The 22,089-nt window shown below is 39.3% G+C and overlaps 1 protein-coding gene across 2 annotated transcripts; it reads right to left on the bottom strand.

Annotated features, from left to right (window-relative positions):
• Positions 1-5,623: 5,623 nt before the first annotated feature.
• Positions 5,624-18,592, bottom strand: LOC131243357 (uncharacterized). Of its 2 annotated transcripts, none has more exons than XM_058242670.1 (2): positions 18,405-18,592; positions 5,624-6,393 (listed from the first exon to the last, which is right to left on the bottom strand). In XM_058242670.1, exons 1-2 carry the CDS (start codon positions 18,493-18,495, stop codon positions 5,861-5,863), a joined length of 624 nt encoding a protein of 207 aa, XP_058098653.1. In that variant the 5' UTR covers positions 18,496-18,592; the 3' UTR covers positions 5,624-5,860. The 2 variants fall into 2 exon arrangements, with proteins under 2 accessions (XP_058098653.1, XP_058098655.1); XM_058242672.1 differs by lacking the exon at positions 18,405-18,592 and adding an exon at positions 18,169-18,349.
• Positions 18,593-22,089: the final 3,497 nt, after the last annotated feature.

Raw genomic sequence — 22,089 nt, 5'->3', positions numbered from 1 at the left:
CTGATTGGAAGTCTCAGATACCTCACAATCACTAAGCCAGATATTGTCCACAGTGTTGGGCTTCTAAGTAGGTATATGAAAGCTCCAAAAGAATTACATTGCCTTGTTGCAGAAAGAATCCTCAGGTATGTCAAAGGAACTGTGGAATTCGGTCTCTTCTATCCATACAATAATGAAGCAATATTATATAGATATTTAGAAAGTGATAGGGAAGGTGACCAAGATGAAAGGAAAAGCACCACTGGGTATGCGTTCTATCTCGGGTCGTCGGCTTTCACATGGAATTTAAAAAAGCAAAGCATGGTCACTTTATCCACATGTGAAATAGAGTATGTGGCAGCATCGTCCACAGTCTGTGAAGCAATATGGTTGAAGAATTTGTTAAAGGAGCTGAAACATTCACAGGAGGAATCTAGAATTATATACGTAGATAATAAGTCAGCAATCGAACTTGCCAAAAATCCGGTGCAGCATGGAAGGAGCAAGCACATCAATACTAGGTATCACTTTCTAAGAAATCAAGTCAAGCAGAAAACGGTGAAATTGGAGTACTACCATACTACTGAACAAGTGACAGATATTTTCACCTATGCACTATTAATAGATGCATTTAGACGACTAAGGTTGATGCTCAGAATGAAGCCGGTTTTGGTATGAAGGAGAGTGTTGGAATGTCCAAACCAAACTGTTCAGATCTAGCTGATCCATCTTCCTGGCATTTTCCAGATTCATCCAACAGATCCATCTTCCCTGGAATTTCCAGATTCATTCAGCAGATTCATTCTCCTTCAAATTTCCAGATTTATCTAGCAAATTCATCCTCCCTATCTAATACAGATTCATCCAGAAAAATGTTTGGCTACCTAATGCTATTTATTATTTTTAGAAATTTGTAATGTCTTTACTCCTTGTGAATATATCATATAAGGGGTAGTAGTGTCTTTTGTAATATCTTATCAAACTTATAAACAGGAGTGCTATGAACAAGTAAAACCTTTGTAGGATCCACCAAGATGTTTACATGTCATCCACACTGTTCATAAGGTCATTCATGTTAGGTTGAGATGAAAAGACAAAATATCAGCTTGATCCAAAACTTTTGTGGCGTTATAAATGTTTCTACAGTGGACATTCAATCCTCACTATTTCCTATCTTTCTGCCCCACTTGAATCTTGGATCTGTGTCAATTTTGAATCACATCGTAACATAACCAGCAAAGCAGGTGTACAGGGTGGATTTCTTACAAACATGAAGGTGAGGGGCATCTAGCTTCCTGTTGCAGGAAGAACCCAGGGGACACGGTTTAGCCAGTGGCCCAACACTAGTCAGCCAGCTGGTGTCAAAGCTCTGTGGGCCCCACTATGATGTATGTGTTTTATCCAAGCATCCATCCATTTTTAAAACTCATTTCAGATGATGAGCTCAAAAATAAGGCAGATCCAAATCTCAAGTTGACCACACCACAGGAAACAGTGGGGATAGAATGCTTACTATCCAAAACCTTTTTGAGGCCGCTAAAGTTTTGGATCAAGCATATATATGTATTTTGCCTTCATCAAGCTTTATGCGACCGGATGAATGGGTTAGGATGGCAAATAAACTTCATGGTGAGCCCTAGAAAGTTTTTAATGGTAGACATTCAATCAATACTGTTTTTCTGTGATGTGGTCCACCTGTTATTTGGATCTGCCACAGTTTTGAGCTCATGCCCTAAAATAAGATGGAAAAATGGATGAAGAGAGCGGAGAAAACACATACACCATAGTGGGCCCCATAGAGATTTGACATCAGCAAGCCGGTTGGGGTTGGGGTCACCAGCCAAAACGCCTCCCTTCCGCAAGGAGGTTCAAGTTGGATGGGGCCCGCCGTGATGGAAACGGATTGGCTACTCCCCCCGACACCAGCCAATGGCTGGTGGTCGGTGCTCTGTAGGCCCCACTATGATGTGTGTTTTCCATCCATTCCGTACATCTATTTTTACGGATCATTTTACGGTATGAGACCAGAAATTAGGTATATCAAAATCTCAAGTGGATCACATTACAGGAAACAGTATTGAATGAGCATTGAACATTAAAAACATTTTGGGAGCCATAAAAGTTTTAGATCAAGCTGATTTTTGTTCTTTTCCCTTCAGCTGGGCCTGTATGACCTAATCAACAGATTGGATGTCAAATAAACATTACAGTAGGCCTTTGGATGATTTTAATGGTGGATATGCAATCACTATTGTTTTCACGTGGTGTGGTCCACCTGAGATTTATATCCTTCTCATTTTAAGATCAAAGCTAAAATTATTTGTAAAAATTTACTAACAGAATGGATGAAACAAATACATCATGGTAGGGCCCACAGAGCACCGACCACCAGCCACGGGGCTGGTGTCAGGGGGAGTAGCCAATCCGTTTCCCGCCGTGAAGTACAAGCTAGCTCTTGCGACAGGCTACTGCAGGCAATCCGCATCTGCGAGACTCTTCCGCATGAGGTTTAAGTTAGGTGGGCTCCACTGTTATGTTTGGGAGAAAACCACTCCATCCATCCGTTTTGCCGGGTCATATTAGGGCATGAACCCAAAAATAAGACATTCAAAACTGAAGTGGGACCCACATAAAAAAAAGATTGAACGTCCACCGTTGAAACATTCACAGGGCCACAGAAATTTTTAATCAGGCTAATATTTTTGTGTTTTCAGTTCATCCTATTAGTAATGACCTCATGAACGGTCTGGATGGCAAATAAACACCACAGTGGAGTACCAGAAATGTTTCAACGGTACACATTTTTCCTGTCGCGTGGCCTGGATCTGCCTCATTTTTAGGCTCATGGCCTAACGTGATCTGGCAAAACGTATGGACGAGGTGGATTTCTCACAAACATTACAGTGGGCCCCACCTAACTTCTGAGCGGAGGGACCTGCGAAAAGGTTTCGCAGCAATCCGCAGTACACGTGCAAGTGCAACATTAGCAAATGAGACGGAGAATATAGAGTTTCCAAATACGAGAAGAAGCTTTCTATAAATAAAGACCAAATCCCAACCGAGGAAATAACCGTTGCTTGCTTTCCATTTTCATTCTCCTCTCTGAGAGAGAAGCTCCATCTCTTTCTTTGTTTTTCCTCCTTGTTTTTCTGCTCTCCAGCCTCTGATAGAGAGAGATGTCTTCCTTGTTTATTCATCCCACCATAAATCGAGCCAAAACATCATTGAGATATAGAGCGTGGAAAGCAAAACAAGAATCTGAAATTGAAGAACCCTTGCTCATATTTCGAGTTGAGCTGAATAACGAGTGCCATGTCTTCTTCAATTCTGACAGAAGACGACCTCCTCTCATCATGCCGTCTACCGTCTCCACTAACTCTTTTCTTGCTAGGATGTCCGCCTTCTTATGTCCCCAGACTTCCCACCGTCGAGTCCTCCGCATGCTTTCCTCGATGGGAATCGATGACCAGGCCATCACCGAGTATTTGAATTGTATTATTTCCTCTTACAGCAGTGAGAAGGTCCAAGAGGCCATCCCTATGGGGTTTAATGCAATGGAGATTTTCATTCATATAAAGCTTCTGTCGACAGGATCTTATGATGACTTGATGGATATTGATGATGGGTTGGCCAAGGTTCATGGGTCGAGATCATTGGCTGAGACAGAGGCTTTGCTGGAGAAATATAAAGTTAAGAGGTGGGATAAAAGGGAGAATTGTGGGATATGCTTGGATGAGTTGGGTGATAGTGAGACAGAGGAAGTCAGTGTTCTGCCATGTTCACATCCGTTTCATGTGAGATGCATGAAGAGATGGTTGGAAGAAAGTGATTCTTGCCCGCTCTGTAGAATGCATATCTGAAAATACATTGTTATTTCTATTTTTATTTTGCTCATTTGTAATCAAACATCCAATTTGTTTCAATATAGATTCAAGCAACTTCTTGTTTTGGAGTTTTTTTTTTTAATCAAACATTTGATTTATTTTCTTATTTGCTTCATTGCTACATTCAACACTCTCTATGTGGAGCTTGTCATATGTATACCATCTCTTACTTGGACTAGGCTCCTAATAAGTATCTCCAGCCAGGTTCCGGGCTCCGGCTTAGTCCGTTAAAGGTCCAGACCACTGAGGTTGTAGTTCATGGATGGAGCTTGGACAGACATTAGCCTGGCCTGATTTATGGTGACGTGCTTTCCCCCACCGCAGCCCATCTTTTTAATCATTTCTTGAATAAACTTGGCGTCTCTTCTTTCCAAATGTCTGATTTCTAAGTTTATGAAGAAAAAAAAAAATTGAATATCAAACAGCATCCCCCAGGCAATGGTCAATCATCCAAACCATTGAATTTTAATGAAAAGTCCCACTAGTAACCTGCAAGGAGGTCTGCTCGACTTATTTACCTATTATGGTGTACATACAACAAATAAAAGGTCTCGATTGAATTATTTCAACCCTATGATAATCTAGCTCTTTTGCTTTGAATATGAACAGTCACGATAACCATTACATAATCAATGGGGTTGAAGTATTCAATCAGAGATTTTTAAATTTTTTTTAAAATTTTGCCAAGCATGGCCAACCAAGGGGAGCCTATGAGGTAAACGGTTTGTGTCATTGAAGAAGCCCAAATCCAAGAGCTAGAGTGCCTTGGTATGTACACAGCCCTGCCCAAATTGTCCACTGCCAACATTAAATGCCTGTCTTCAAAGGATCACATTTGTATCCATAAGCTCAACCTTGAGGAATATGATGCAGGTGCTTAATGGATCACAGTTTGCGTAGCAACTGGCTCTCCATGACCGCCCTTTTTTTCTTTTTCTGTCTTTTTGTTTTTTTAACACACCACAGTGCGATTTCATCGCAATGGGTACTCCAACCCATGACCTCATGTTGAAACTCTTGTGAGTCTACCACCGAGGCATGAGGAAGGACCCAAACCGCCCTTAATTGCTTGCCTCATGAGTTCTCCATGGATGGCAGTTTGCCCGGCAACCAGCCATCCATGACTACCCTTTTTTTTCTTAGACAACAATTGGTGTCCCCACCCCATTTTGAGGCAAGAGTATTCCCTGCGGATGCACACGCAATCACCCGCAACCTCATGCATCCATGACCACCCTTAATTGCTTGCTTGCCCCAAGAGCCCACATTAAGGAAGAATACCATCTAAAAGGCCAAGAACAGCAAAGAACCCACATCAAAGAGGAATACCATCTAGAACACATACCAAAGAAGAAGAAGCCCCAGGAGCCCATATCAAAGAGGAATACCATCAATAATGCCAATAGAAGCCCACATCGAAGAAGAAAAGGAAAACAAAGGAGAAGAGGACAAAGAAGTCAAAGAAGAAGATGAAGGGGAGAAGCAGGAGGAGAAAAAGAAGAAGAAGAAGATTGGTTTGTAAATAATGTAGAAAAAAGCGATGATGATGATGATGACTGATTGGTAAATAACAAAGGTAGAAAAGAAGAAGAAGATGATGATGACCGGTTGGTAAATAACAAAGGTAGAATAGCTTTACCCATAACCTTTAGAATCCCAATCTATCATAGCCAAACATCCCTAACAGGAAAAATTATCAACTTCTAATCTCGTGTGTTCTTGATGTATAAAGAAAGGGTAGTTATACAATGCCCACTCAATTGACAGCAAAAGGTAGAATAGCTTTAGCCTAAATCCCTTGAATCCCAATTTATCATAGCCATACATATCTAAACAGGAAAGATTGTCAACTTGGAATCCCAATCCATCATAGCCAAACATTCCTTAGCAGGAAAAATTATCAACATCTAATCTTGTGTGTTCTTGATGTATAAATAAAGGGTAGCTATACAATGCCTATCTCAAATGACAACACAAATTTTATGTTGGCAATCAAATCATGAAGATCTTGCCCCAACTAAATCTTCTACAGTTAGGCTTAGAGAATCAACAGATCCTTTCTTCACTTCTTCCCCTCGGGCTGCCAAGAGCTCCTCAATGCACCCTGGCTCTCCAAACCACCCAAGCCGATCAGCAATCAGGTGTAGATTGTTACACCCACCACAGCGGACCACCACCACTCCCTTCTCATATGATTCACGACAGACCGTCTTCACAGATCTCGTTTCACAGACCTTGCAAGTGAAGACCATGGCTAGATCATGTCGCTTGGATGTTTTCAAGTTGGACATGGCTGTGTATTCAATGGAGCCATCCTTACTTTTTGACTCAATTGAATCAGACACCTCCAATGCTTTTGAATCATCAGAGCAAGTCCTGTGGTCCTCCAAAATTTCATTAGCCTTGCCTGTCAAATACGGTAGTGTCTGGATCCCTCTTCTGGCTGTGTTTACCTGGCAATATCTAGCTGTGCCTGTGCCCGTGCCCAACTGAGCATCTGTAGAGGGAAGAAATAACAGCAATGCCAATCCTGCCACAAGAAATTTATATGAAATCGATTTGGTTATTACGGAACAGTGAACAAAACAACATCACCTCAAAATGGTTAAAGATGCAAACGGGAGATATCCCCCATCAGAAACAATACATAAAAGAACAGGTCATAAAGAAATGCTTTAAAAAAAAATCCAGAATCAAACAGGGACAAGTACATCTCAAGACAGAAGCTTAACGCGGGACCTACGAGGCTTAGGTCCTGAATTTTACATTTATGAGGCTGGCCCATTCATCTGGTGGGTCGCACCACGGATGATGACCCACAGTAAGAAAAGCACACAAAACCTGCAATAGTAGCTGTTGGTTTGTGGTCTTTGATGAATGGTAAAAAATCAAAAGGTGTCAGTTGTTTACACTCAAAATGGGGAAATTATACTAATCAAATGCTAGTATCATTCAATAATAACAGTTTTTGTACCATGGGCCACTCATAGTGGGGCCCACCAATTGGACGATCAGGATTCACATGTCGTACAGCCAGCCACGTGAACTATGGAGCAGCAACAAACCATGACTTGTCTATTGTGTGATTCCTCTTCAATTATACATGAATCGAGATGCAGTTGTGAAGGTAAAAGGCCTGTGACGATGGCTTGAACTAGGAATTTGAAATTACACCCCTTTCAGTCCACAGTATTTAACGAAACAAAATCAGTCTAATGCCATGAAGGCGAAGTAGTAAACCGATTAATTATTCATGTTCAGTACCATTTGTTATACATCCTATTTACTATCTCTGCCAGGATGGCAAACTACAGCTGGAATTAGCTTGCAGATCAGTCAACAAACCACTTTCACAGCAGGAAGTAAAAGGATGCCACACATGCATTAAATGTAAATGGGCAATACAGATGAACTAAACAAGTTAGAAAGAATGTGAGTACAACATGAACACACAGATTGCATCACTGACCAAGAGTACAAGTTAACTCTTCATCACCATCAATGCCTTATACCAATTAATTGGGGTCGGCTACATGAATCCTGTTCCGCCATTCCACTATCATTTGGAATATCAAACTTTTCTGCCATTCCACGAATACGCACCACTTCGTATTTGTGTGATTTTTTTTTTTTTCAAAAATGAAATTTTCCCAATAATCCCCAGTGTCCTCCAGAAGTAGCTTATAAACATTACATCTCGATTTGACACAATAGTCTCGGTAGTCCACGCAAACAAACAACTATGAGAAGATATTAGCAATGCACAACACATTTGATGTCTATGCAAGTAATAAAGTGGACCATCTTGGAAAACCAATACTACCACTGCATATATAGAATTTTAGCCATGCTGTGTCTCAGATAAGCCTAGGACAAACTCCAAGATATCGTCCCATGGAGCTTAGATTCATGTGTTCTCCTTTCATCCTTTCCCAAGCTAACAAGCTTTGCAGTGTTGAATAATGGTCCCAACATCTTTCTTCAAGCTAGGCTAATAGAGATGATCCTCCACAAGCTTGATTATCTTTGTTTCACACAAAGTGACAACCAAGTCCTAAATGCAAGTCTCCAAATAGTTCCTGCAAGGAACTCTTAGAAAGACAATCATGCACCATAGAACATATAACCACCATGGAGAACATATCATGGGTAATCAGCACTGCCTTATGATAGGGATGAGAATATCTTGCTAAAATTGGCATCAATGGCAAAATCTCTAGTGATTTTCTTAAACCCCGCAACAGAAACAGAAAAGATGTCTTGCAGCTAAGAGCGTTTGCCACTTTATTCTCCATGCCTACATTAAAAGTGAGCTCCCAGATATAGGTGTTCATTTAGTATGCAATGAACTCCTTATGAGAGTTCAAATATCGTGATCAGGGTACATCACAAACTCTCCTCAAAGGCCTTGGTGGCCTATTTGATTATCCACTGGAAAGGAGTAGATCTCATACTCTATAACAGGCACCACAATAGTAATGAAGTTCCTGATGAACCTCCTGTAAAGCATCTTGATGCCATGAAACCTGAGGACCTAGTGTATGTTTTTGGTTCAAAATCAACTATAGAATGCCGGTTGGGGGGTTGGTCTGACATGTGTCATGATGAGCATGAGGACGGGAAGCATTAATATGTGTGAAAGCAATGACTATCGACCCACTCAAATAACCTGCCTCTCTTTAATGTTCTTATTCATTCATCAACTGGTCAAATTCTAATCTGATGATAACCACCCCTCAAATTATTTTTTTGAAAAGATTGCAGCATTATACATCATTTCTAGCATATTTGGTCAGGCTGTCAACAGGGTTACCCAAACCCGTGTGTACCCTAAGGACCCAACCTGATTTGACAGTTCCGGGTCCTTTCCTAAACCCATTAAAGATCAGGACAGGTTTGGGAATGGGGTCATAGACCAGTTTGAAAACTGGGTCCATCCAGGTCAGGTATCGGGTGCCCTGCTAGGATCAATCACGTCTGGATGGGTCAGGTTGGGTCTCATGCCCAACTAGTATAATATGATTGGAAATATATTTAGACTATATACACATTAAAAATGTATGCATTAAGAGGAAAGCTTGTTATACTCTTGGATTCTGATGGTTGATACTCAGGCATTCAGTTGTGTACATGTGGCAACATGGCATGCTTCAACTCAAATTAAATGGTACAAATTGTGGCACCCAATGCAGACAAGTCCTCATCCACCCCGATATTGGATTGGTTGAAAAATTCTTCCTCAGATTCATCCACCCTAATCAACACTAGCTTGCTGAATTTGGACCCTGCTTTTCATGTCATTCATCCACTAAAGGGTCACTAAACAGCAACTCATTGTGATTGTCAATTGATGGACACAGCTGGAAGCATGTGGCCACTTTGGCACAACATTTATTATCATGTGCATAAATGATAGAACATCCAAACCACTTAGATGGTTGGCCACATGTGTAAGATCATAGTGCATAAAAATTGAGCCAACCAATTCACCCCATACTATAGAAACAATAGACGGCCAATTCCTGATCTTTCATTTAATATCTGCTCCTAAGCTGTTCATAACATGCCTAACCTGATGAACGGCCCAGATCTCTAACACATGTGCCATATATCTATGACGCGTGTTCCGCAACCTCAAATGGCCCTTTGCCTGTTTAGTGCAAAAATGCCACTGGGAAACATCTTGAAGAGATCGAGAGAAATATTACTTTTTACTAATTGTTTTTAATAAGCATATACAGAATGAGCTAACCAATTGCATTAGTCACTAAATCAAGTGATTTTGAGATTAATAGAGAGAGAGAGAGAGAGAGAGAGAGAGAGAGAGAGAGCGTTTAAATAGGCAGCGTCAAACAGGCCATAAGAGATATGTATGTACCACTTTTCGATGAACAAAACCTACTCCTAGAGGTTACAAGATCAATAAATAAAGCCCAAAACAATGGTAAATGGGAGAATCCAACAAAACGTTTAAATAGGCAACGTCAAACAGGCCATAAGAGATATGTATGTACCACTTTTCAAAGAACAAAATCCACTCCTAGAGGTTACAAGATCAGTAAATAAAGCCCAAAATAATGGTAAATGGGAGAATCCAACAGCCATCTAGTTCTAGATGTAAAAACCAGAGATCTCCAAGTAAATATCATCTTGTAAAATACCACAAACCCCCCTTTTCTTTTCAAATAATTAATGTAGAATGGTTCACACGAGTGGCCCATGCAGGGTATATATAGACCACAATACAAGCTAATCCTTAATAGAAATAGAAATAGATATATATATATATATATATATATATATATATGGGAAAAGGTACTATGCGCTCGACCTCACGAGTCCGTCCCATGAGGTCGAGCTGTGTGGGCCCCACCGTGATGCGTTTCGAACATCTACCCCATCAGTCAGATGCACCATTCCATCGTGGGCCTAGGTCTCAAAAATCAAGTCAATCCATGACTTGTGTGGGCCACACCACATATAGAAGTGGGGAGGGGCCGTGCACCATTAAAACATTCATAATCATTTTTTGGGCCCACCAAGATGTGGTTTGCAAATCCAGCCCATCCGTTATGTGTGTCCCACTTGGATGAGGGTTCAAACCAAGTTTCAGCAGCATTCAAAACTCAGGTGGGCCCCACCAAGTGCTTTTCTATGTTTTAACGGTGTCTTCACATGATTTTAGATGGTATGGCTCACCTGAGTTCCGTATACGACTGATTTTTGGGATATCCCATAATTTAGAGGGGACCCATCAAATGCACCGTGTTGATGGTCGACACGCATCACGGTGGGGCCCACACGGCTTGACCTCACAGGAGCTTATCGTGAGGTCGAGCGCATAGTACATTTTCCCTATATATCTATATATATATATATATATATATATATATATATATATATATATATATATATATATATATATATATATATATATATATATATCCCTCCTTAATCTTATTGGCCCATATATGTCTTTAACTAAAACTAGCCATAAAACAATTAATAATAAAAAAACGGATTTTTTTTAATGATGTTAGGGTATCCCCGCCCCATTTTGAGGTAAGACTATTCCCTGCAGATGCGCAATCACCCACAAACCACGTGCATTGAGTATCCTATGTAAGTTGTAACTTGTAAGTTGTAACACAATGAAAACCAAATAAGAGGGTTCATATGTGATACAGGACAATTAACCACTTGCTCTAAAAGTTCGAACTGTTAGAGCATGCCGAATCAATCCCTTTATCTCATAGCCGAGGCCTCACATCTCATGGGTTATGACCTCAGCCGAATCCCCCTCGTAGGCCCCAAATCATATGGGTACCACCACACACGAGCCACCCACCTCACATGGGTTGCCGACCCCGAGTGTGTCCCCACATCTCACGAGCTACCCCACTCGAGCCTGGTGTGAAAATGCCCCTGCATTAATCACCCTGATGGGGACATCAGAGACCTACTTGGGTGCACCGAGATGGATATGACCACCCACAACAGCGTAACTTTCCTTATAGATGGGAGACGAGTTCCAGATGGGGCCCACTAGGCCATTTTGAAGACCTCACATGGATTGGACGTGCATCAGGAAGACCCCACCTTTGGACGATGCATGTGGGTTGCTTAAGAGATTATTTTAATCATAGGATTTCTATTTCGTGTCGATCCGACTATTGGATCTTATCGATCAAGCCATCAGGCCACCAGATCTTTTAGATTTGGGCCCCTTGGACTCTGATCTTGCTTTCTTTATATTTTTTGTTATTTTTAGGGGTTATTGATGGTTGGGATTGATAATATATGTTTTAGTTTTCTTATTTTGGATAATAGGCCACTTTACTTAAGTGAGTGGCATAGTTGTAATTATGCTGAATTTTAATTACAAATTTTTTAATTATAAAACCACAATGGGAGTGGAGTTCCAACCCTAATGGTGTTATTAAGAAGAAAAAAAGAGTGGAGCTCTCTTGTGTAAAGGAATTTTTCTCTTTATTTTCTACGGTTTTTTATTAAAAAAAAACTCTCCCTTCCAATTAAATTGTGGAAGGGTAGAAGCTTGTTTGGTGGTGGATTCTAAGGTACATCCTTCCTCTTCTTCTTCTTCGAAAGGTATTCTTCGTCTTACATCATTCCTCTCTCTTCTTTGAAAGATATTTTCTTCTCTTGTCTTCTTCTTTTCCCTTCCATTACAACTTTCTAAACCTAGATCTTCAATTTTCTATATTCCTCAATTTCTAAAAACCTTAATTCCAAAATCCACAATTCCCATGAACCCTAATTTTCCTAATTTCAGATTTTTCTTTTTCCTAACCTAATTATAAAACCTACAAATTTGTACATTGAGTGTAGAACGTGCCTATGCTAAATTGGAAGTTCTATCCTTCCATCGGTCCTAGTTTTAATTGATTTATGTGATTTCTTAACATGCTAGCATGTGATTTAGGTTAAATCAAATTTTATTTCCTATTGTTTACTCTTAATTAATTGGTAGGTTAGCATCTTTTGTTAATTGAATTACTTTATGGACTTTCATAATCTTCATGTTGCATGCTAGTATTAAACCATGTGTCCTACATCAAATTTGGTATCAGAGACCATAGTTTAGCATAGGATTTTTGTGTTACATCTAGGTTAGAGTCACATCTAGGGTTAATAGAGCATTCATTGCATATCGGATCATATTGCTGAATTTTTGTTGGGGTATTCTATTGCTGAATTTTCAGCTAGCGTTTCCCCTTATACCATCGCTAAAATTTCAACATAGTAATCTCAAGTTATCACATTGCTGAATTTTCAGTTTGTAATTTTCAGATTACACTTTTGTTGAATTTTCAGTTTGGCACCGTCGGATTACTATCCTGCTGAATTTTTTCAACATAAGATTTGAGGATAGCGACTTGCTGAATTTACTGGTTAGTGTGTCTAACATAATCTTCTAGGTTAGTACTATCATTGTCATCACATTCTCCTCGGATCTAGGGCTTCCTTTAGAGTGTTTTTGTGTATGCCCACTCGTTCAAGACATGGTTTTGGCCTACATCCCACTATGATCTAGAGCAGATTGACGAGGCCCTTAACGTTATCAACAACCGTCTAACGGCTATTGAAGCGCACAATAAGACCACCACAATTCAATTGACCGTGATCAATGCGCGTATCAATTGGCTTGAAGTCTCCCTTCAGGCAAACCCCGATACTCAGGAAGATGTCCAATTACAAGTCAAGGATCAAGTTGAGACACTGCTACTTACAATTATTAGCCGCGCCTTAAGCCAAATTGTAGAAAGTGATGATTGGCGCAGGGATTCAATTTTCCACACTTACACCAAGTGTGGTGGCAAAAATTGCAAGGTAATCATTGATAGTGGCAGTTGCATCAATGCGGTATCCGCTCGCACCATGGACCGCTTAGGTATGCTAGTCGTTCCTCACCCTCAGCCCTTCGAGTCTCATGGGTTAATGCATCTTCAATTCTAGTTTCTCAGCGTTGTCCCATTCCCATCCAATTTTGTTCTTATACGGATACATTGTGGTATGATGTTTTGCCTATGGATATATGCCACATCGTTTTGGGCATGCCTTGGTTGTATGACATGGACGCAACACTATTCGGTCGCTCAAATACATGTTTGTTTCTTTATAGAAGCAAAAGGATTGTCTTGAAGTCTCTCCCGCCCAAAAGCATCCCTAAAAAGGAGGACGTCAAGACATGTGGTCCTGAAGATGTGACGAAACTCCAACGTAAGTCTCTTCCTATAGTTAATGCCAAAGAGTCTGAAAGAGAGACTAAAACTGATTTTGCGTTATATGCACACGTGGCAAGTGAGGTCATACCTAAAATTATTATGGAGATGCCACTTGAGGTAATACCCGAGGGTAGTATAGAGTAACCATATGAGGTAAATCCGGTATTGAAGGAGTCTAATGTTGTTATTCCAGAGAGCATACTGGATGAGTTTACACTCGTGCGGGACATTCACGCATTGACTCTACCAAACCTTCATCGCAATCAAATGAGTACTGGGGAGGAAGTGGATTTGGAAAGACAAGTAGATGAGCCTAGGACCACTATAGATTGCATACCCATGTCTGTGTTCCATAGGCCTTTAGAGTTTGCATACGCATCTACACAACATACGCATGACTTGCATGTGAATATTAGAAAAAGAATCAATATAACAAATGAAACATACAAAATGATTGCTGACTCACACCATAGGTTTAAAGAGTTTGTTATAGGTGATGAAGTCATGATTAAAATATGTTCAAACAGGTTTCCACAGAGAACCATAAAAAAATTACAAGCCCATAGTGTTGGACCATATAAAATCTTGAAAAGACTGGGTTCAAATGCTTACTTGATAGATTTTCCACCTAACATGGGTATCAGTTCCACATTTAATGTGAAAGATCTTGTACCGTTTCATGGACATTCCCCTAATCCTCACATGAACTTTGATGATGATGCCCCTGACCTATCCCAAAATCCATGGCCATTACCTGACCCCTCTTCTCAACCTTTACCATCCATACCATCCATACCTATGAGAAGAGAGGAGATGAAGGATATCTTAGATGAAGAAGTGATTTCCACACGACATGGCGGTTACCAGGAGTACCTTGTCAAGTGGAAGGGCAGACCGAAATCAGTCAGTACGTGGATCACAGAGTCAGAGCTTCAGCGACGAGACCTAAATCTCCCCGAGCATCACTGTAGCTTTATTTTGCCAAAGGCGAAATCTCCTCAGCAGAGGGGAATTGATGGAGATATCACAGACCTACTCGGGTGTACCACAGATGGATACGACCACCCACATCAGCGCAACTTTCCTTGTGGATGGGAGACAAGTTCTAGATGGAGCACGCCAGGCCATTTTGAAGACCCCACATGCATTGGACGAGCATCAGGAAGACCCCACCTTGGGATGATGCATGTGGGTTGCTTTAAAGATTATTTTAGTCATAAAATCTCTTTCGTGTCGATCCGACCATTGGATCTTGCCAATCAGACCATCAGGCCACCAGATCTTTTAGATTTTGGCCCCTTGGACTTTGATCTTGCTTTCTTTATGTTTTTTGTTATTTTTAGGAGTTATTGATGGTTGGAATTGATAATATATGTTTTAGTTTTCTTATTTTAGATAATAAGCTACTTTACTTAAGTGAGTGGCATAGTTATAATTATGCTGAATTTTAATTCCGAATTTTTTAATTATAAAACCACAAGGGGAGTGGAGTTCCAACCCTAGTAGTATTATTAAGAAGAAAAAAAAAGTGGAACTCTCTTGTATGAAGAAATTTTCCTCCTTGTTTTCTAAGGTTTTTTTATTATAAAAAATAATAAAATAAATAAATAAATAAAATTTCCCTTCCAATTAAATTGTGAAAGGGTAGAAGCTTGTTTTGTGGTGAATTCCAAGGTACATCCTTCCTCTCTCTTCCTCGAAATGTATCATCTTCTTCTTTTGTCTTCTTCTTTTTCCTTCCATTACAACCTTCAAAGCCCTAGATCTTCAATTTTCTATTTTCTTCAATTTCTAAAATCCGTAATTCCAAAATCCCCAATTCCCATGAACCCTCATTTTCCTAATTTCAGATTTTTTTTCTTTCCTAACCTAATCATAAAACCTAAAAATTTGTCCATTGAGTATAGAACGTGCCTATGCTAAATTGAAAATTAGGTCCCTCCATCGGTCCTAGTTTTAATTGATTTATATGATTTATTAGCATGCGGGCATGTGATTTAGGTTAAATCAGATTTTATTTCCTATTGTTTACTCTTAATTAATTAGTAGGTTAGCATCTTTTGTTAATTAAATTACTTTATGGACTCTTTCATAATCTTCTCGTTGCATGCTAGCATTAAATCATGTGTCCTGCATCACACCCCCGGTGAGGAGTCTCGAACACGAGACCTCCCGCTTTGATACCAATTTGATGCAAGAAAATTAACCACTTGCTCTAAAAGCTCAAACTGTTAGAGTATGGTAAATCAATCCCTTTTATCTTATAGCCCAAGCCCCACATCACACGGGCCGCTAACCCCGAGCGTGACTTTGCATCCCGTAGGCTACCCCACCTGAGCCCGGTGTGAAAATGCCCCTGCATTAATCACCCCTGATGAGGAGTCTCGAACACAAGACATTCCGCTTTGATACCAATTTGATATAGGACAATTAACCACTTGCTCTAAAAGCTCGAAATGTTAGAGCATGGCGAATCAATCTCTTTATCTCATAGCGCAGGCCCCACATCTCATGGGTTAGGACCTCAGTCGAACCCCCCTTGTGGGCCCCAAATCACACGAGCCACCAGCCTCACACGGGCCGCCCACCCCGAGTGTGTCCCCGCATCCCACAGGCTACCCCACTCAGGCCTAGTGTGAAAATGCCCTTGCATTAATATGCTTCTAAATTACTATGTGAGTTGTATCACAACCATATTGTCCTGGGCAATGTTGTGAAGAATAATTAGTTTTTTTTTTTTTTTTAATGACAACAAGGTGTCCCTTCCCCTTTAAGGCAAGACTGTGAAGAATAATTAGGTCATTACTAAAGGATAAGAAAAGGATCTGCATGCAACCAATGTTTGAGAAGATTTGTACGTCCATGAATCCTTAAGACGAAGATATATAAGAGAAACTGATGGATGAATCAAACCAAGCATGAATGGATAAATCTTCTATAGATGGATCATCCGTTGGATCAACAATTGAACAGAATGTGGATGGACAGATGGACCAATGACTAGATGGATCCATAGCCAAATTGATAGAAGAAGTGGCAAACATGTCAATAATCAAATTAGGGAATATTGGTAATGAGTATTTTAAAGAAAGTATGGACATAACAGTCTTGGCACGGAGATCTAAACAAACAACTCAAATATCAACAATGATTTGAAGGAAATGGCAATAATCTCTTCTAGCATGGCTGTGTAATGACTTGGGATCTAGTAAGATTTGTGTTTATACAATTGTGTCTGCATCACCAACTTCCACTGAAGTCAATAGTGAAGTGTTTTAAAGGAGAACCATTTTGATGGAAGTACGTGGAGACATTGATGATGCAATCGCATCTCATCCCACACATGCATCCTCCACACATGTGCAAAAGCAGAAGTCTAGACAGGGGCCCACTTAAGCACACATGATATGAGTCTCTTAGTTGTTACAATTTCCTTTTTTGTTTAAAGCCTCTTACTTGTTTCTTTTTCACTTTTAGAAAGTCCAATTGCAAACAATTAGAAATACCAATCTCCAGAGACATCGATAATGCAATTGCATCGTATCTCATCCTACACACGCATCCTCCACATGTGTGCACAAGAATCTTAAGCACACGATGCAGGAGTCTCTTAGTTGGAATTTTCTCTTTTGTTTAAGCTTCTTAGTTGTTTCTTTTTCACTTTTAGAAAGTCTAGTTGCAGTAGATTAGAAATAGCAATCTTCAATGACTTATAAATAGGCTCTTATGACAATTCATTTGGAAAGCCTTCTAATGTGATTTTCTTTCAATAAGATTTGCTGAGAGTTTATTTCTTACAGTAGAAGAGGGTAGTGGGTTAGTGATCTCTAGGATAAAGGCTAGAGGATTGTTAAGCCCCGCTCTCATTCTTTCTTTTTCTTTCCATCTATCTGTTTATGTGGATATTTGAACCTAGCCTGGTAAGTTAATTTCAGTTTGCAATTAGTTCAATTTCTTTAATTCTAGCTGTATTACCTGAACTTGAGGACAACTTCTCCGCTGGGAGGAAACAATGAAACCTCAACGAAAGCCCAAGAGCCGGCTGCACAATCTATCCAAACAGTTATATGTGGTCTAATCTACCTGCAAGCCCTACATGAGCGGGCACCATCAATTTAGGCACATTACATGTCACGTAGCCATCAAACCACGCATCCGCCAGTCAATTGGGTCTAGTCAATTTACAAAATTAAAAATATTTAAAAAATATTTTTAATTAAAAAAAAAAAAAAAAAAAAAAAAAAAAAACACCCTTCATTTCTGTAAGATGCCATGTGTAACTGAAATTTAGGGGAAGGGAAGGCTTGCCCTTGAAGGAAATTCCAGCAGCCCCATTTCATTTGGCATGCACATCGGAACTATACATCCATTCCATGCCTGTCTTCCATATACTTATATGGCGTTGGAAGAGAGATTTCTATGCAGATGTCTTCCCACTTGAGATTTTTTTGCTCATTTGCTAAATGAACCCTTGTTAATTATCCAAAAGAAGAGAGAAATATCCAAGCTCCCCATACACAAGAATGACAGCAATGAAAATAGATTATCCAAGGCCCTACCCCCATAAATGCCCCCACAGACAGATAAATGTGCGACATCCGAGCCAGCGATCCATCCATCCATCCATATGGTTCTGTGGAGCAGCGTGAATTTTGGTCGAGTGCATCTACATATGGACGGTTATGATGGTGGGAGATGTGCATAGGGGCGTGACTGACTGAAATTTGGATGGTGATGGAAGGAAAAATAAAATAAAATGTGCACCGTTCAAGTGTGAAAGGAAAAGGAGACTGACCTTTGAGTTTTGAGTGGGAGAAGTGAGAATGGTTAGAGCGGAGAAGACGAGAGGCCGAAGAGATTCCAGTTCGAAATAGGCGACCTGCCATTGCCAATCGGACTGCGAGTATAGATTGTGAAAAGGAAAAGAAAAAACCCTCTCTCTCGATCTACTTTCGATCCGATGCGGCCGCCTGTTCCCCTTCTACGTTTCTCTCTCTCCATCTCCGCCACGTGCTTATGTCCTCGCACGTGTACGTGCCGTCCTGACTTCAAACTCGTTCGCGGCTTCCGTTGATTCACGAATCCACCGAGGTGGGTGGATTTCCTGAATATGGGGCCACCGTGATGTATGTGCCTTACATCCACTCCGTCCATCCGTTTTTAAAGTTCATTTTAGGCATGGATTTGGGAAGGAAGCAGATACACATCCAGGTGGACCACACCACAGGAAACAGCGGTGAATGACCGTAAAAAATCTGATGACCACCAAGATGTTTTTAACGGTGGGTATTCAATCAACACTGTTTGTTGTGTTGTGGTCCACCTAAGAGTTGGATCTGCTTCTTTTGGAGATCGTCCCCTAAAATGAGCTCTCCAAACAAATGTATAGCTAGGTGGTGGCCTCGGTGGATTCCTGACTGTAGGGCCCATTGTGATCTGTGTGCATTACATTTGCCCTGTTCATCCATTTTAATATATCATTTTAGGGCTAATGGTAAAGATAATTCCAAAGATAATGCAGTTCCAAATCTTAAGTGGACCACCACAGGAAACACTGGTGATTGAATACCCACCATTAAGAATTTATGGGCTATTGGAATGTTTATTTGCATCCAATATGTTAATGTTAGATTAAAAGAATTTTAAAAATATATATTTAAGAAATCTGTAAATATATATATATATATATATAGAGTCATGCTCCCCTGCGCACCTACGCACGTGCGCACCTTTTCACACGTGCCATGGGTGTCTAATCTGAACGGTCCATGTGATGCGGAGTCCCATAAAACCCAATGTATCAAATTTTCACCCCGATATAATATTCTGGGAGGCCATAGCAAAGAGAAATGCAAATCAAGAGAGAAAACTGTTTTCATTTTTTATGGCCCATCAAAGTTTTAGATCAAAGTAAAACTTGGGCTCCGGGGGTTTCAGGAGGTGCTGCTTCACATGAACGGTTCAGATTTTGGATCCACATCACGTATGATGGATTCTCAAAAAAGTTCGTACGTAGTACGTACGAACTGGTTCGCAGGTGAGCGTTTCCGTATATATATATATTTACTTTATTGACCAACTTGTTTTAATTATGTTTAGATTTGTATCACATTGAAAAGTTGTTAAGAAAATTAAACCTTTATATTAAAATTCATCATTAATCATTTGTATTAGAAAACATTTGTATGTTTTGGGAGCAAACTCACGTACAGCCGCAACAATAGACCTGGCAAGGTGTGGGGTGGTGTGGTGCAATGTGTTTTTTATAAGGTACTTTTGATTTTCTAGGCATGTGTTTTGTCCTCATGCATGAACACAAAGAACCTAAAATTAATGAGCAATACACTTACTTAAAAATTAATGATCAGGCATGTGCCGACATAAATTTATTACATTATGCGCATGCGCCTCAAGCCCCAACGGCTACCTATTTTTTCTTTATAAAGATATCTCATCTTCATTACAAAATCATTAGAAATTTCTCTCTTTTCTAGTTTTCCTCCATGTTCTTTGTAAGCAAATCAGTTTTAGTATTCTTAAGTTCGAGTGGCTATGATCAAGAGTGAACCAAATCTAAGCTGTATATCTTGGATGAGAGCTGTTGTATCCCGGATCAAAGTAGTTGGGACCCAGTGCATTAGAGATCGTCTTTTTGTGAGAGCAAATCTATCTTTAAGATAACGACTGTAACGTGTCTCAGCTCTCCATATTTTTTTGTTATTATTTCTGGTTTATTATTTTGAATTTTTTGTTATATCTCTATATTTTATAACTAACAATTTAAAGGCAGATTTCTTTCTATAAAATTTCAGCACTATGGCTACTGTTTTTTAGACTCTAGCTACCATTTTTTAGACTCCCATAATCGATATTTTTTATGAGAAAAACTTTAAGAGATTGAAGCAGAAAATGGAGTTCTATCTAACTAATCTTAAATTGATTTATGGTATCAAAGATTATGCCCCATCACTTGAGGTGAATAAACCAGCGGCATCTTTTGAACTGTCGAAATGGAAGAATGATGACTATCTGCGCCGAAATCATATTCTTACTACGATGACCAACGAAAACTATGATATTTATTATCATCTATCCACTACCAAAGAACCGTAGGATCATCTTAAAAAGAAATTCATGAAAGAGAATACTAGAACAAAGAAGTACGCAGTTAGTCGTTATGTTGATTTTAATATATCTGATAATAAGTCTACAGTAGATCAGGTGCATGATTTACAAAAGATAACTCATCAAAACTCGTTTAAAGGTGTGGTGACTAATGAGGCTTTCAAAGCTGCTCTAATAATCGAGAAACTTCCATCACCTTATAATGAGTATAAAAATTATCTAAAGCATAAGTGAAAGGATATGAGTTTCGATTATCTCATCATTCACATACTTATAGATAGAAAATTAGAAATCGTGATAAACATTCTCTATGTTCAAAGTATGTAACTAAGACCCACCTTATTAAGAAGAACCGAAGTGGTGAAGAAATTTGAAGTTATAGACCACTAAAAAAGGCATCCACGGGTCTAAAGAAATGAGAAAATAGACAATAATAATAATAATAATGAATGATGCTATGTGTGTAGGAAAAATGGACACTTTGTTAAGAAATGCAGATTCCACAAAAGCAATAAAAAGGAAAGGGATCATGCACATGTTGCTAAGGAGTTTGTGGGGGTATTCACCAAAGCATTCATTGCTTATGCTTCAAATGAGTGTTGCTTGATTCAGGTGCCAACAAGTATCTTTGTTATGACTGTGGTGCCTTTTCATCCTAAGAGAATGTAAAGGACGTGAGATTCATTTTCATGAAAATTTTGTCTAAGGTTGTTAATAAAGAAAATGTGAGCCTAGAGCTTTCTTCTGGAAAGGTGTTGACTTTTTTTGACGTGTTTCATGTATTGGATCTTCAAAAAAATATTGTATGCTACTTTACTCTTGACAAGAATGGTTTGAGTTAGTTTTTGAATTTGAAAAAATGTGTTATCACTAATAATGGTACTTTTGTTGGAAAAGGTTATGTAACTGATGAATTGTTCAAACTGAGTGGTATGAATAATAATGATACTAGTTCTTTTGCTTACTTGGTTGAGTCTCTTGATATGCGGCATGCTAGAATAGGTCGTGTAGAATTATCATTCTTTTGAAAGCATGATTAGTATTAAGCTTATTCCTATAGTGGGAATGGAAAACCAAAATAAATGTAAAATATGTATACAATCTAAGCATTTCATAAAACCTTTCAAAAGACTTTAAAGGAACAACTAAGTCCTATATTTGATTCACAGTGACATATGTGACCTTTAAAATATTATGAGTCATGGGGGAAAGAAATACTTTATAACATTTATAAATTATTACTTCATATGTGCAAAAGTATATCTGAACAAAAGTAAAGACGAAAAAAAAGATAAATTTATAGCCTTTGTGGATAAGGTGGAAAATCAATTAAAAAAAAAGATGGAAATTCTTAT

The sequence above is a fragment of the Magnolia sinica genome, chromosome 4 (assembly GCF_029962835.1).
Source record: "Magnolia sinica isolate HGM2019 chromosome 4, MsV1, whole genome shotgun sequence".
In the NCBI taxonomy this organism is placed as follows: domain Eukaryota; kingdom Viridiplantae; phylum Streptophyta; class Magnoliopsida; order Magnoliales; family Magnoliaceae; genus Magnolia; species Magnolia sinica.
The sequence above is the reverse complement of the archived record's forward strand: the minus strand, read 5'-3'. Positions and strand labels throughout refer to the sequence as shown.